The following is a 15,770-nucleotide window of genomic DNA, read 5'->3' on the forward strand; positions in this document are numbered from 1 at the left end:
TTGACTGCTTGGGTAAGGCCCGCAAGGTGCCTACAAAGTTCATCCATGGGGGAGGCCCCCTGCTCGGACTCGGTCATGGCTGCCTGATACTGTCAAGTCTCTCACTTACCAGACCGGAGAGTCCACTTGGGCAGAGGGTAGGCTCCCTTACGTATCCGACTCGCGGCCCCTGGTAGAGCACACAGGAGGCCCACGAGTGCGGAGTGGTATGAGAGCCTGTGCAGGAGTCCGTGTTCCGGAGGTTAGCAGTCTTCAAACAGCAGATGATAGTCAGCGGCACAGACAACAGATGCTGAGCAGGAGCTGGAGACAGGTTAGTGCACAAGCTGGGTTTGGTAACAGGCGGGCAGCAGAGGTACAGAAGGAGCAGGCAGAAGCGAAGTCAAAACAGGCCGGGGTCAAATGCAGGCGGAGGTCAGGAGAGTCCAAAAGGCAAGCCGGGTCGTCAACAGATCAGGAACACAGGAATCACAGGAACTAGGAACAGGAAACAGGAAACAGGAACTAGGCATGGAGCTGTTGATCAGGCAGCACTGATCAGAGGGAGAAGCAAGCCTAAATAGGCTGATTGGCGCCAAACGCCGCGTTCGTGCATGCACCATTACGCACAGGCGCCTGCGCACCCGCACGCGCCCGAGCGCGCCCCCGGACAGCGGCATGCACACCAGTGCCACCAGGCGAACGCATAGCAGCACCCATAGGCATACGCGCCCGTGCACATCCGCGTCCACCACGGCCAGCCGGCATGCCAACACCAGTGGCGCCCGAGCACCCGCAGGAAAGCGTGCACCAACGCGCCCCGGCGCACAACGATGCCCAATCAGGTAAGCTCTCTGACAGAAACCAGTGTGCACCTTGTGCATTAGACTGTATGCTTGGCACTGGTGTTGGCCCCCAGTGAGCTATTTAAACTGGAGCACTGCAGAGAGAAGTTGCTGAGTGGTCTTCAACTAATTATTGATGACCTTCGACCTGACCAACCATATCTGCCTTTCTGTGTATGACCCAACATGCCTTCTGAACTGTCTCTGGACCTTTTCCTTCTTGTTGTGACCTCGGTCTGCCTTTTGGACTTTGTTTGTGGCCCTCTGACTTGTACTTCATCTGTTACTGACCTCGGCTTGTTTCCTGGACTCCTTCTTACCCTCAGCTAGTGCCTCAACCTCAGTCCTAGATAGCAAATGTCACCAGTGCTAAAACGTGGCCACCTGTGGTAAGAAGGAATCACAGTTGGTAATATGGGGTCTAGACCCAGTGCAGCTGGACAACAGCCATAGCTGGAGGATATGGATAAAACAATATACAACAAAATGATCCAGCGCTTTGATGGGCTGACAGAGAAGGCAGTCTCACAACAGGCAGTGGAACGTAAACATGAATAGTACATATATGAACAAATCTTGTTGCCAATGCAAGAAGGGGTGGAGAGAGATGAAAGGGAAATGAAATGGCTGATGGCATCCAAGTGTGGGGGAAAACCCTCGCAGCAGGGGAGGCGCCAATATCCCTTCTGTGCTTCAGCCGAATGGGAGACCCGCTCACCGGTGTGTAGAGGACAGCTGGATGTGCTGGAGGAGGAGACAGAGGCAACGGTCAGCGGGAAGATGGAGAGCCGGGCTCCATGCTTCACGTGTCAGAGACGCCAGACCAGCTCACGTGCTGACAGGAGGTGGAAAGGTGCCGCGATCCACGGGTGGATCCGAGCTGCTCTCTCCTGATGGAACCAAACACGTTTGTGGCTGCTCATTGCTGGATAGGAGTGTCCTGGAAGGATGCAACATCCGGGAGGGTGGAACCAGAGCTGGGTGGACTGGCGTGGATGGCGGTTAGCGCTGATGGAGGCTATGGTGACTGGATCTACTCGAGGACCAGTGTGACCCACAAGCTTCTCGGTTGCCGTGACAACTTGTTTCGCACGCATGCGCTTTTTCAAAGTCACGGGAGTGGGCAAACAGTAAGGGCAGGGAGTAAGCAGAGCAGTGGAGCAGGACAATTTGGTATAAAGAGTTAACCCCTCCTTGCTCAGAAGAGAAACATTGAGAATATCTATACTTATGAAAATACTCCTTAGTGTTATATATACACACATGATAAGCTTAATAAACAACAATCACAACAACACAATGGTAGATTAGGATTTAAGAAAGAATCAAAAATAAAAATGAATCAATCCCATTTGTCAACACATGTGTTAAAATATATATATGTATATGTATCTACAGATAAATAATATATATATGATGGAGTACACCAACGATCAAATGAAAAATATATGTATAGATGTAAATTCAAAAATCAAAACAATATATATATATATATATATATATATATATATATATATATATATATATATATATATATATATATATATATATATATATATATGAAAAAAATAATAATACTAATATAAATACCTAGTAAAAATAAAAAAATAAAAAATGAAAATATGACAAGAAAAACTACATAAAAAATACAAATTGTGCAATGTATATTGCATTGTATGTTGTATTCATACATTGCACTGAATAAAAACCATACAAAATGTATAGCCAAATATGTATATAAATAACCATAAATAGATACTGCAGCTACTAAAGTCAAATGAGGAGAGGGGGAGGGGGGAGGGGGGAAAGGAAAGGGAAAAGGGAAGGGGGGAGGAAAAGGAAAAGGAGGGGGGAGGAAAAAAGAGGGAGGAGTGGTGGGGCGGAGCGACACACTGATGTCACCTCATACTTCGTATACCCAGAGGACGGGTTGTCTGCTTGTGGTCCGGCCGGCACAGCAGACTTCAGGCTCTCTATTATCCGCAACATTGTGAGTGTGTTTTCTTTTCTTTTAATATATTGAATAAATAACTTTACACTATGGAGTTTCTATATATATATTTTTTATGCTCCGCGGGATCTCCATGATGATCTGATCGGTCGGGAGGGGACCGCCTGGTATCTGTGATTTTGCTTGATGTCCTTGGAGCCATATAGTGTTTCCTTATACGCATTCCTTGATCATCTGTCATGGGGGATCATGGAACTCTGGTAAGAGTTCATTTCTGCTGATCTGGTGGTGGATTCAACTTAGTTTCTTATCCAACGTTTTTCGGGAAAAGCCTGCCTGTGTTTTAAGGACTTTATTTTGCACGGGTGGTTTTTTGTTCCTTAATGTTTACTTCTGTTTCCAATTTTATTTTTTATTCATCTATTCACTAGATTGCTTTCTTCACAATTATTATCTGGATTTATTATGGACATATAATCTTTTATATATATTTTTATATCGATGTGCAATATTTTTTTCATTTTTTTAATTTACTAATCACAAACTTATCAATGTTTGGTTTTTATTATTATGTGTATATGCACATTTAGTTTTTGGGTAATTGTTTTGATTTCAATGAGCTTTATGATTCTTTCACTATGATTAGATGCACTTATGAGATTATTTTTGACCATTGGTAACTATTTATGGTTAGCGTGATTCTAGTTTTTCCTGAAAAAAATAGAGAGATGGAGAAAACAAGAGGGAGGAAAAAAAGGGAAAGGGGAAGGCGGAAGAAAGTGATAAAGGAAGGAAAGGGGTGAGGCGGTGGGAGGAAAGGGAGACTGGGGGGAGGGGGAAAGGCAATATATGAAACGAAAGGAGGGGGAGGGGGGAGGGGGGAGAAAAAAGAAAAGTGGGAATACAAAAGGGGGGTAAAGAAAGGAAGGGGGAATGCTATGAAAGGAACTAGACAAAACTGCATGTTCCTAATTCCTCGTTTAGCCCTTTGGGGGCAAGAGAGTCAAACATATAAATGCAAAATACTTGCCTTTTGCATAGTAGGGAAAATCTCTCATTTGCAGTCAAAGTCCCTTTAGGGATGGTCTCTATAACAAAAACTTCCAAACATTTAATATCATCGTTGTGCATGCGATTGAAATGTTCCTCGCATCCTTTCTTGATAAACCTGTGGTGATCACCAATTCTTGCGCGTAGAGCACGTATAGTGCGACCCACGTACACAAGGCCGCAGGGACGCCAAAAAACATATACAACGAAATCTGTGGAACATGTAATGAATTGTTTAATTGTGAAATTTTGTATTTTATATATTTATGTTGGTGGTGATCTTATTGCTGCCATGAGTGATAAATTGACAGGTCAGGCATCCTCTTTTTTTACACTGAAAAATTTCTGTCCTGTTATCAAAACACGCTCTGATGTCTAAGGGGGATCTAGTGGACTTATTAATCATTTTGCTTGGTGCTAATATATTTTTTCATAGTCCATGCTCTTCTAAAGGTTACTTGAGGAGCTTCTGGTAACTCAGGGGCCAGATGTTGGTCTAAGGAGGAGGGACACATCTGGGCCAACAACCCATTCGCTGAGCATATTGTGTTCTTTGGCAGATATATTGATGACATCCTGCTCATCTGGAGTGGTGGCCCAGATGTGTTCCCCTCCTTCGTGGCCCACTGTAATGCTAATCCTTTTGGCCTGTCTTTTACACATGTACTTGACTCCAAGGAGTTGATGTTTTTGGATGTAGTGCTGACCCATGATCGCAGTGGTATTGTTACTAAAAATCATGTTAAGCCTACCAGTGGGAACTCTTACCTGCATTTCAACAGCTGCCACCACCCCACGTGGTAGCAGAACATTCCCAGTGGACAGTTTAACAGACTTAGGAGAAACTGTTCAAGAGTGGATGACTATGTCATACAGGGTGGCTCTATGATAAAAAAAGTTTGAGGAAAAGGGCTATCCATTGGATTTAGTTCAAGATGCTTTCCTGTCACATATGAATCCTCTCTCCAAAAAGAAATTACCAGCTGAGGTGAATGATAATCATACAGTCAGATTTGTGTCAACTTTTAATGATAAATTCGAGTCAGTCTCCAGAATAATAAAAAAAACATTCTAATATCTTATTATTAGACCAACGTCTGGCCCCTGAGTTACCAGAAGCTCCTCAAGTAACCTTTAGAAGAGCACGGACTATAAAAAATATATTAGCAGGAAGCAAAATGATTAATAAGTCCACTAGATCCTTTTTAGACAACAGAGCGTATTTTGATAACAGGACAGGCATTTTTCAGTGTAAAAAAAGAGGATGCCTAAACCGTCAATTTACCACTCATGGCAGCAATAAGATCATCACCAACATAGGTAAAACGTTCACAATTAAACAATTCATCACATGTTCTACAGATTTCGTTGTATATGTTTTGTCCCTGCGGCCTTCTACATGCTCTACGAGCAAGAATTGGTGATCACCACAGGTTCATCAAGAAAGGATGCGATGAACATAGCCCCCCCCCCATGCAGTTTTGCTCTCCACCTGCTCTGAAACATACAATAAATAGCAGTTAGACTCAAAATCAGTTTACTGAATCAGATCAGACAGTGATTGTGATTGGTTGCCAGAGGTTACAGTGTATCATTACTGCTCACTGACTGGTTGCTAAAGGTTACAGCAAACAATTGGGCTCACTGATTAGTTGCTAGAGGTTACAGCACATGATTTCTGCTTGTTGATTGGTTGCTAGAGATTACTGCACATCAATACTGCTCACTGATTGGTTACTGCACATCATCTCCTTACTGCCTGCACACCATGGACTGGGGAGGTGAGGGGACCCATTAATAGACAGAAAACTCCTAGGGATCCTAGGACTCCTGGGATCAATGGCAGTGCTGGGGGGAGGGTGTAATCAATGGCAATGCTGATTTTTTGTTACCGACTACCAATATAAAGAGGAGTTTCAACACTGGCCACCAATGTAGTAGGGGTTTACACTGACCACTAATGTAATAGGGGTTTACACTGACCACTAATGTAATAGGGGTTTACACTGACCACTAATCTAATCGAAGCATTTACAGTAACCACCAATGTAAGGAGGGATTTACACTGACCACAAATGTAAGAGGGACATTCACACTAGCCACTGGTGTGAATGAAAGGCTTCTACACCAAGCACCAATGTAATGAGAAGATTTACATTGACCACCAATGTAACTGAGACATTTAGCCTGCGTTCACATTTGTGTGTGTCGGGAACGCATGCAAAATCGCTTTCCTGACACCACAGAAACGTGCTTCCCTTTAGCAGATATACAGCAGTGCCATTAATTGTTCATGACACCCTCACGCATCTGCTGACATGTGTCTTGGCACCGTGTGAGTTTGAAAAAGGATTTGGGACTTTCTTCCGCATTTGTAGCGCATAGAGCAGCCTTACACGTGACCTACATCTTACCCTGTCGGCACACCTGTGCATCCTAAAACGCATGCTAACCTCTGCACCCCAAACCTCCCCCATCCTCACCACTCAAATCCCCCTCCCCTTTAACTCTTCCTGCCTCCTCTGCTCATCTTTGCACCCACCTTCCTTACCTCTATGCATCCCCTCCTTGCTCACCTGTGCACCCCAAACTGTAATTCCTTCTCTGCCTACCTCTGTATACGCCACACTACCCTCCCCCCCATTAATTTGCTTACCTTTGCAGAACAGGCTGATGGTAGGCTTAATGACCACAGTTGTAGGCAGGGACTTCAAGCATGCCCCTTTATCTCCCCAGTATTCAGTATAGATGATGGTGAATATGACCTCAGGGGGGCATGATATACATATGAATACCACCTCTGTTTAAATAGAATGCTGCCGGTCCGTCACTATTTACATATGAATGCTGCTGCTATTTACATATCAATGCCCATATTTACATGTAAACACAGGGTCTGCAGGTGAGTCATCTGTACACAACAATAGAGCAGAGCTGGGCAGCATTAGTAACAGAACTTCACACTAAGATATTAGGACACAGCATGAGACTAAAACCTCAAGGACTGAGGGGATTTAAACTGAGATAGTTGGCAAGTATGAGGCAGCTGCTTTGGGCCCCACAACAATGACAGGGCCCAGGGCAGCTGCCCCTTTTGCCCTGTCTTAAAGACGGCCCTGTTTCCATCGCATGTACAACGATGATATTGAATGTTTGAAAGTTTTTGTTATAGAGACCATCCCTAATGGGACCTTGACTGCAAATGAGAGATTTTCCCTACTATGCAAAAGGGAAGTATTTTGGATTTATATGTTTCACTCTCTTGCCCCCAAAGGGCTAAACGAAGAATTAGAAACATGCAGTTTTGTCTAGTTTCTTTTATAGCATTCCCCCCCCCCCCCCCTTTTGTATTCTCACTTTTCTTTTTTTCTCCCCCCCTTTTTCCTACCCCTCCCCCTCCTTTCGTTTCATATATTGCCTTTCCCCCTACCCCAGTCCCCCTTTCCCTCTTCTTTTTCCCCCCCACCCCCCACCCCTTTCCTTCCCTTATTACTTTCTTCCGCCTTCCTCTTTCCCTTTTTTTCCCCCTCTTGTTTTTTCCATCTTTCTATTTTTTTTCCCCATTGCTCCTCCCTTCTTCCCCCCCATCCTTTTCCTCCCCCCCTTCCCTTTTCCCTTTCCTTTCCCCACTCCACCCCACTCCCTGTCTCCTTATTTGACTTTAATGGCCGCAGTATCTATTTATGGTTATTTATATACATATTTGGCTATATATTTTGTATGGTTATTATTCAGTGCAATGTATGAATACAACATACAATGCAATATACATTGCACAATTTGTATTTTTTATGTTGTTTTTCTTGGCATTATTTTATTTACTAGGCATATATATATATATATATATATATATATATATATATATATATATATATATATATATATATATTGTTTTTTTTTTTTGTTTTGATTTTAAATCTATACATACATTTTTCATTTGATCGTTGATGTACTCCATATATATATTTATCTGTAGATACATATACATATATATTTTTAACACGTGTTAACAATTGGGATTGATTAATTTTTAATTTTTGATTCTTTCTTAAATCCTAATTGTCACTCCTAATTTTTAATCTACCATTGTGTTGTTGTGATTGTTATTTTTTAAGCTTATCATGTGTGTATATATAACACTAAGGAGTATTTGAATTTGCATAAGTATAGATATTCTCAATGTTTCTCTTCTGAGCAATGAGGGGTTAACCCTTGTTACCAAATTGTCCTGCCCCGACTGCTCTGCTTACTCCCCGCCCTTACACACTAATTAAACTTCCTGGTTGCCCATTCCCGTGACTTTGAAAAAGCGCACGCGCACGAAACGCGTCGTCACGGCAACCAAGACGCTTGCAGGTCACACTGGTCCTTGAGTAGATCCAGTCACCATAGCCTCCATCATCGCTGACCGCCATCCACGCCAGCCAACCCAGCTCTGGTTTCACCCTCACAGATGTTGCATCCTTCCAGGACACTCCTATCCAGCAGTGAGCAGCCACAAACGTGTTTGGTTCCATCAGGGGAGAGCGGCTCGGATCCACCTGCGGACCGCAGCACCTTTCCACCTACGCCAGCTGGTCTGGCGTCTCTGACACAAGAAGCAAGGAGTCTGGCTCTCCATCTTCCCACTGACCGTTGCCTCCGTCTCCTCCTCCAGCACATCCAGCTGTCCTCTCTACGCGGGTGAGCGGGTCTACCATTCAGCTGAAGCACAGCAGGGACATTGACACGTCCCCTGCTGCAAGGGTTTTCCCCCACACTTGGATGCCGTCAGCCCCCCATTGCTCTTAGGACCTCTAGTGACACGTAAGCCATTTAATTTCTCTTTCATCTCTCTCCACCTCTTCTTGCATTGGCAACAGGATTTGTTCATATATGTACTATTCAATAAACTATTTATGTTTACGTTCCACTGCTAGTTGTGAGACTGCCTTCTCTGTCAGCCCATCGAGCGCTGGATCATTTTGTTGTATATCAACCTCAGTCCTGTCACTTGCTCTAGTATCTTTGTGTTCCTGCACTTGGTTCCTGATCTGTGGTCCACATTCTTCTGCTCCGCACATATGGCAGCCACAAAGATCTAGTACTGCCAGCAGCTCCAGCACTCATACCACTGAGCACCCTGCCACTTCTTATCACCACCTTTAGGTCCGTTGGGCAGGAGGTGCAAGACGAGCCTCTTCATCTACTCGGTCTCTACCAGGTACATGATAGTAATGCCCTCTACCAGGTACACGATAGTACTGCTGTCAACTGCAGTAGCGTCTTTGACAACACCAACATTCCAATGCTTTACATTTGCAAATACTTAGTCCCCCCTATGCCAGTCCCCCAAGCACATCTGACAGCACTGGGTTTGGTGACTGATTGTTTGGGTACTCTGTGCTGGAACCAGTTGAGGGTGTGCATATGCTACTCAAACCCCAGATGTCTTGAACTTCCTATGAGTATGAACATACCACTATAGTGAACTTGAACGTTTTATGAGTATAGAGACACCACTTTCTATGAGTATGGAGACTTACATGGTATCTACACACTGGAGTTGGTGGATGATGAAGAGAAGGGTCAGTTAATTATTTTTATTAAGACTAAGACCCCTTTCCCTCTCCGTTGGAGTCCGCCTGCGCAGTGGGGAATCTGTCCGCTGATCCCCGCTGAGCAGGCGGATGGCTGGTATGTGTTCATTCCGCTCATGCATAGCAGACACAGACACAGCCGCTCTCCTCTATGGGCAGTCGGATGTCCGTTTACACCCAACTGCCACCTGATTTGATCTGCCAAACGGATGGGGAATGGATCCCAATTCGTCTGTTTGTAGCGAGCAGATCCGATGTTGACAGATGTCAACATGTCCGTTTACAGCCAGCGCTCCATTGATGAGACTGGAGGGTCTGCTAGTATGAAAGGGCCTAAAGATTTTCTGTAAATTAAAATGTACTTTGGTATTAACATTTGAAATGACTGTTCAGCATTCTTAAATTTAAACTTTTCAATGCCAGGAGCCATTAATTAGGATTCCTGTGCACCCCTTTATCACCACAAAGCACATGTATCTAGTGAATATACAAAGCAGATGCTACAGTCTCTCTATTAACTAAGCCCCACTCATCCTTGACCTCTTGTGATCTCAGGCAGACAGTTATGGAAGGCAGAATTTCCATCTCAAGGAATCCCCAATACATGCCTTTTTGCAGACATCCTACTGCCCTGAATGCACATGCACTGCAGAGAGACAAATGAAAACAAAGCCATGTTTACACTGCATGCTCTCAGAGCACAAGGAAAGAAAAGGCACAACTAAGATTATATTTGCAAGACTGTGACATCAGTGAACACAAACGGACAGATGTCACCATAAACAAGTGCTGCAAGATAGATACATCATTTCTGTTATCACAAGCTGTAATCTTCCTATCCTAGTGTATGGATATAGCACTGTGAAAGGTTTTCTTCCTCTTTCTCAATAGAAGAGGAAATAATGTCATCTGCTGTGTCGAGGTTTTCCATCACAACAGCACATCTGTGCCTGCCTTGAAATACTTGTCATTGCTTTGCTAAATACTTTGTCATTGCTAAAGCAGGAATTCCAGGTTACCCAATGATGATTCCAAGCAAAACAAAAATGAAGAGCTACCACTTTGAGACATCTTTTATTTAAAATATAAAGCTGTAAGTGAATACAAGATGATTAACATATTGTAAAAACACAATTGGGAACTCAAAATGTGATTGCAGAGCCACGAGTGGAGCCAAGCTACTGTACCGTAGGTTGCACATACAGGTATATGAAGTATATCTGCATATTATTGTAGCACACCCCCGAAGGAGCCGCTGGTGATAGCTGATTCCCTTCCCTGAATTAAGTGCAAACCCAGCAAGGCACACAGCATTTCCTCTTTCTCTCTGGCTCAATAACAGTTGAGAGAATGTATTTTATGTGTCAGGAGCATCTAGCGCTCCTGCTCCTTATTCCAGCATCGGGGTTTTGGCTATGGCACTCTCCTTGTCTGTCTGTCCACCTGCAAGGTGGTTAATGTGATCAGTCTCTGGGTGCAAACCAAACCTGTTATAAGCCAGCCAAACCCTCACTCGCATGCTTGTGATAGAGAGTGATACGTGTGTTATTCCTGATCAAGCCCCGTCTGTCTGCCCTGCTCTGTTAGATTGAATTTCCCTGTGTATGACCCTGGAACAAGTTTTTGGAGTATTCCCTGAACTCAGCCTGCCTTTTACCTGACTGTCATAGAACCACGCTACCTGTCTGCTAACCGCAAGTACCTGTTTGCTTTGCTCAGTTCGCACCTGTCCTGGCATGGTGGCCGGGCACTATAGCATTGTGTATAAGACCTGGGGGCAACGGAGTACCTGTAGGCCTGCTTGCCTTATGGGAAAGGGGGCTGCTATAGGTGAAGAACACAGTAGCCAGCTATAGTATCTGACCACCTGCGTTCTGTTGCAGATTAAACTTGGATGGGTTAAAGGGGCAATAGGATACCCAAAAATGCTAAACCAGTTGAGGTCACTTCTCCTATGCTGATCTAGTACCGATTCACAGGTGGGACAAGTAGATGATGTAGAGTTTCCAAGAGAATCACCACTGGCTGAATAATGACTAGTACCTTTTTGAAGAAGAGGGAGCTGCATACAATCACTAAGGCTCTGAGTTTAGGTCAGTACTCACAAGGCCACAGGACCATCAGTTGCCTCATTCCAATATCCTCCAAGCACTCTTCAGTGAGGGAGAATGAAAACTTTACAATATCACAGGACAGTCAGACACCCTCCTCCAACATTCACCGGCAGGGCCGCTGATAAGGGGGTAGCACCTGCCCTCCTGTACAGGGCCCAGGCCCCATAGGTTTAACAGGGGGCCCAAAACAGGAGGAGTGGGTGCAATTGCTGGAACCAATCCCCTTGTGGCCCTCCCTGTGTATACAATGTTCACTTTGTAGTCTCTCTTCTGAGTGCTTCCTGTTCACTCATTCTGCAGCTACAGAGAAAGAATTGAGGAATCTGTGATGTTGGGTGTCTGTTTAGACCCTTGATATTTCACCAACACCCACGGGGCTGTTAAAAAAAAAAAGGAAAAACAAAAAAACTAAAATTGTAAAAAATAAGAAAAAAACATAAATAATGTCTCATTCTCACAGGTATTTTAGTTGCATGGATGAGTGGTTTGTTAATGTGGCTGGAACCGCTTGTTAGGCTTGGTTCACTGTTCCTGCCAGCTAGGCTTTACGGAGCCTCATGATTTCTAACAGCAGCCCTGTTCACCGGGTACTCTTCAGCAAACTCTTCAAACCGAAATTCTCAGACCAGACTTTGAAATAGGCCCCCCAGCTATGCTACAGCTGTGATCTTGATGACCCTCAAGCAGCATTCCAGCCTACTGCCCTTAGGGGCAGAGCCCCCTCAGACTAGGGACTCCACTCTTACAGGACTTGACCTAGGACCCACACACCATTGCCCCAGGCCTCAGATTTTTTATGGGTTCTCCAACCACCTACTGGAAACACCTTCCCAGGGATTGGCTAGACCTCCATAAATATTCAGACTGTTCTTTCTTTCTCCCCACTGTGATTCGAGAACACTCAGCTCTCAACGCAAGGGTAAATAGCCAGATAAGCAGCTTGTGAAACACTGAGCAGACTAAAGTAATCAACAGCTGCTCCACTGGCCACTGAGCTTAACTAAATTTACCTAACATCCTATACCTAGAATAGGAGGGCGCTAAACCATGACAATATGAGGAGTACATTGAAAGTTGAGAACCTTTTCCTTTCACATTATACAGATGATCTACCTAGACCACAGCTGTCCTCACAAGTGTCTTCTGTCTACAAGGATCAGTCAGTGGTTCTGCACTGCACAGCACCCAGCAGTTACCCAGAAGGCATCTTCCACCTTTATTCTGAAAGTAGTAAGGACTGGGTAGATCGAAAGTCAGCTCCAGAGACCATGAACAGTGTCACATTCACTCTACACCCTCCGGCAACTAACGGCACGATATCATATTCCTTTGTGTACCATTGGTGGGATCAGGACATGAAATGGATATCCCAGCGTAGCAATGTGGTTTTATATATATATATATATATATATATATATATATATATATATTTATATTTAATACTAATAATATGTAACTTCTCTTACAGATGAGCCTGCACCTACAAATTCATCAAATGCCCTACAGGCTGCACTACCTGGTAATAACACAATTGTCTCTATTCTGGTTTATTATACTCAATGCGCAATGCTAGAACTTATAGAGGCAATCTTTCAAGTTCATAGGCTTTTAAACCACTTGATATATATTTTTACTATTAATATAAAAATTTTATTAAAAAAATAAATAAACTTTAATAAACTTTACTGTACCCATGATGCTGTCATTAGCAACAGTACAGCAGAAGCTGTTTGCCTTGGTACCCTCTGTTTGACTTGAAAAACTAAACAGATTTGCATGTTCTTTCTGTAACATACTTGTCAAATCGCACTATGGGGTTGATTTACTAAAGGCTAAGTGCAGTTGCTCAAGAGATTAGTAAATGAGGTAAACCCTCACTTTGCAAAGAATACCCAATTATGTGCAAGGAAAATAAAAAACAGCATTTTTGCTTGCACATGATTGGATGATGGAAATCAGCAGAGCTTCTGCTCATTTACTAAGCACTGGAGCAACTGCACTTTCAGAATGGAACTGTACTTTGCAAAGTGCACAGTCTATTTGCCTTTAGTAAATCAACCCCTATGTACAATGTCTATATTGAGTGTGTACCCTAACAGTACTTGAACTTTTGAAAATTCAATAAATTCTTTGTATAATAAAAAACAACTACGCAGAACAGGGAGAGAGCAGATGGGATCATATATTTACTATATTTAATTGTGTCGATTTCAGACTGAGCTATTGAGCTCTGCATTTTTTTAAATAATGCAGTTAAGGAAAGACAGGTAAACATAAGAAAAAGGAGGCTAGGGTTCCCCCTGCTGGCTGTAAAAATAGACATGAAATATTCTTATGCAATATTTTATTTCATATTTACCTGACAAAAAAAGGAAAACATTTTTTTGTATTTTTTTAAATTAAATAGATAAAATACATACAAAACCTTATACAAATTTTTGTTAAATCAAAATCAACTATACGGAACAGGAAGAGAAGGAATGGTCATATATTTGCTGAATTTAATTGTGTAAATTTCATACTGAGCTATTGAGCTCTGCAAATTTGTTTGTAATAAAGCAGCTAAGGAAAGACAAGTAAACATAAAAAAGAGGCTAGAGTTCCCCCTGCTGGCTGGAAAAATGAATATGAAATATTCTTATGCAAACAGTAGACAGTAAAGTGGCTGCAAAGAAGCTGCAGGAGATCAGTAGCACTGAGATTTAACAAACAATTAAAAAAAGGCGAAGACAAACATTTTATAAAAATAAATGGCCGTTGTTTATGATACACAATGCTTTAGCATTAAGTTGGGATGTGTATCTACTTGAATACTACTACTACTTCCAGTATTAATAATAATAATTTACTTCTACATCTACTACTGTCACTTTTGCTTATATTTTTATATTTTCCTTTTGCTGTTTATTGTAGTTCCTTTGTGGGTGATCGTCCTGGTCTGTGGGCTCATTGGTTTTGTGATCCTAGTGGCTTCCGTAGCTCTGATTGTTTGCCTAATCCAAAGAAGTAAGTATCCTTGGTAAGTATTGATTTTGTACATTTCATGATTTGTCCTCCCTGTATATAATCTGATTTATTTCTTAATTGCTAGGTAAACAGAAGAAGCAGGAACAGAGGTAAGTGCAGGTGACAAAGGTACTTCTTGTCATCTTCTATGCTATTGTATTGTTTTTTCGAAATCAGTAAACACAAAATTAACCTAAAGGTACTTTTCATTAAATAGAAAGATTGTTTCCTTGTGTGTGTGTGTGGAGGGGGGAGCTCCCATCCTTCTCTGATGGATATCTCCCTTCATGTATTGGGTAGGTAGTGGCCTGCTTCCCATATGCTTCAGCTTGTAAATACTACTCTGAGAAGCACTGTGCACAGCCAGCACTCTAAAAAGTTTTTGCAATCATCAAGAAGCCTTCTTGGAATGCTTAAGGCTGCCTTACATGGGTGGGCACGGGGCAGTAAAAGCTGTCAGTTAAGATTGCCCATCTAAAGCAGGGCATGCAGCTGGTCAGGGCTCTTCACCTGCTGTGGCCAAGTCAAAAATGAAACCGCATTGGGCGATGAATGCAACCTATGTAAGCCTATAAGGCCAAACTTCAACTGTGGTTGCAGAATGCCAGTGTGACATATACACCGTGGGTCGCTTTTCTCAGGGCAAGGTCTGCCACCCATACCTGTATGTGGGTATATTTCAGCTCCAGTCTGAGAGTGTTAAACGCAGATCTTGACGGCATTCACATCTGAGTGTCACGCGAATGGGAGTTTTTCACAACTTTTGTGGGGCGTTTTCGCGCTATATGCATAGGGCAGCCTATTTATTTGAATCGGCTACCCTGTGTGCGACATATAAGCTTCTACACCTTTTAAGTGAGTTTTTACCAAGAGCTTTCGGGTGTTTGTCAATGTCAAAAAATGTGCATCTGCTGGTCACATTTGGGGTGCCATTAACAATGAATGGCAACGCAAGCGTATTCACAGAATGCTTAGATGTGAATGGAGCATAAATGTTTTAAAACATTTTTTTAAAAAGGCTTTTCTGCAAAGACAAAGGTCATTACTGTGCTGCAGATCTCTGTTGTCTTCTAGCGCTATACTGGCTTTTGCATTGGACATCCTTCCTAATGTGACACATACCTGGTCCTCCTCTGTGCCCTGTGGTTCCTTCTGCTGACCGCTATGTCATTATTATGTTCTGTGGTGATGTAGGTGATGGAAGAAGAAGCCACAGTGCGCAAAGTGGAATCAGCCAATCTGACAG

General features: G+C 43.0%; 1 protein-coding gene across 1 annotated transcript in view; it reads left to right on the plus strand.

Moving 5' to 3' along the window:
- The window catches only part of LG03H19orf38 (linkage group 03 C19orf38 homolog), a 55,564-nt gene that overhangs the window by 26,388 nt on the left and 13,406 nt on the right, over positions 1 to 15,770 (plus strand). The window contains exons 5-7 of the mRNA XM_073623639.1: positions 12,987 to 13,037; positions 14,432 to 14,524; positions 14,610 to 14,634. Coding sequence (XP_073479740.1) covers positions 12,987 to 13,037; positions 14,432 to 14,524; positions 14,610 to 14,634 — 169 coding nt within the window. The remainder of the gene's footprint in view (positions 1 to 12,986; positions 13,038 to 14,431; positions 14,525 to 14,609; positions 14,635 to 15,770) is intronic.

Source organism: Aquarana catesbeiana, linkage group LG03, assembly GCF_042186555.1.
Source record: "Aquarana catesbeiana isolate 2022-GZ linkage group LG03, ASM4218655v1, whole genome shotgun sequence".
Classification (NCBI taxonomy): Eukaryota; Metazoa; Chordata; class Amphibia; order Anura; family Ranidae; genus Aquarana; species Aquarana catesbeiana.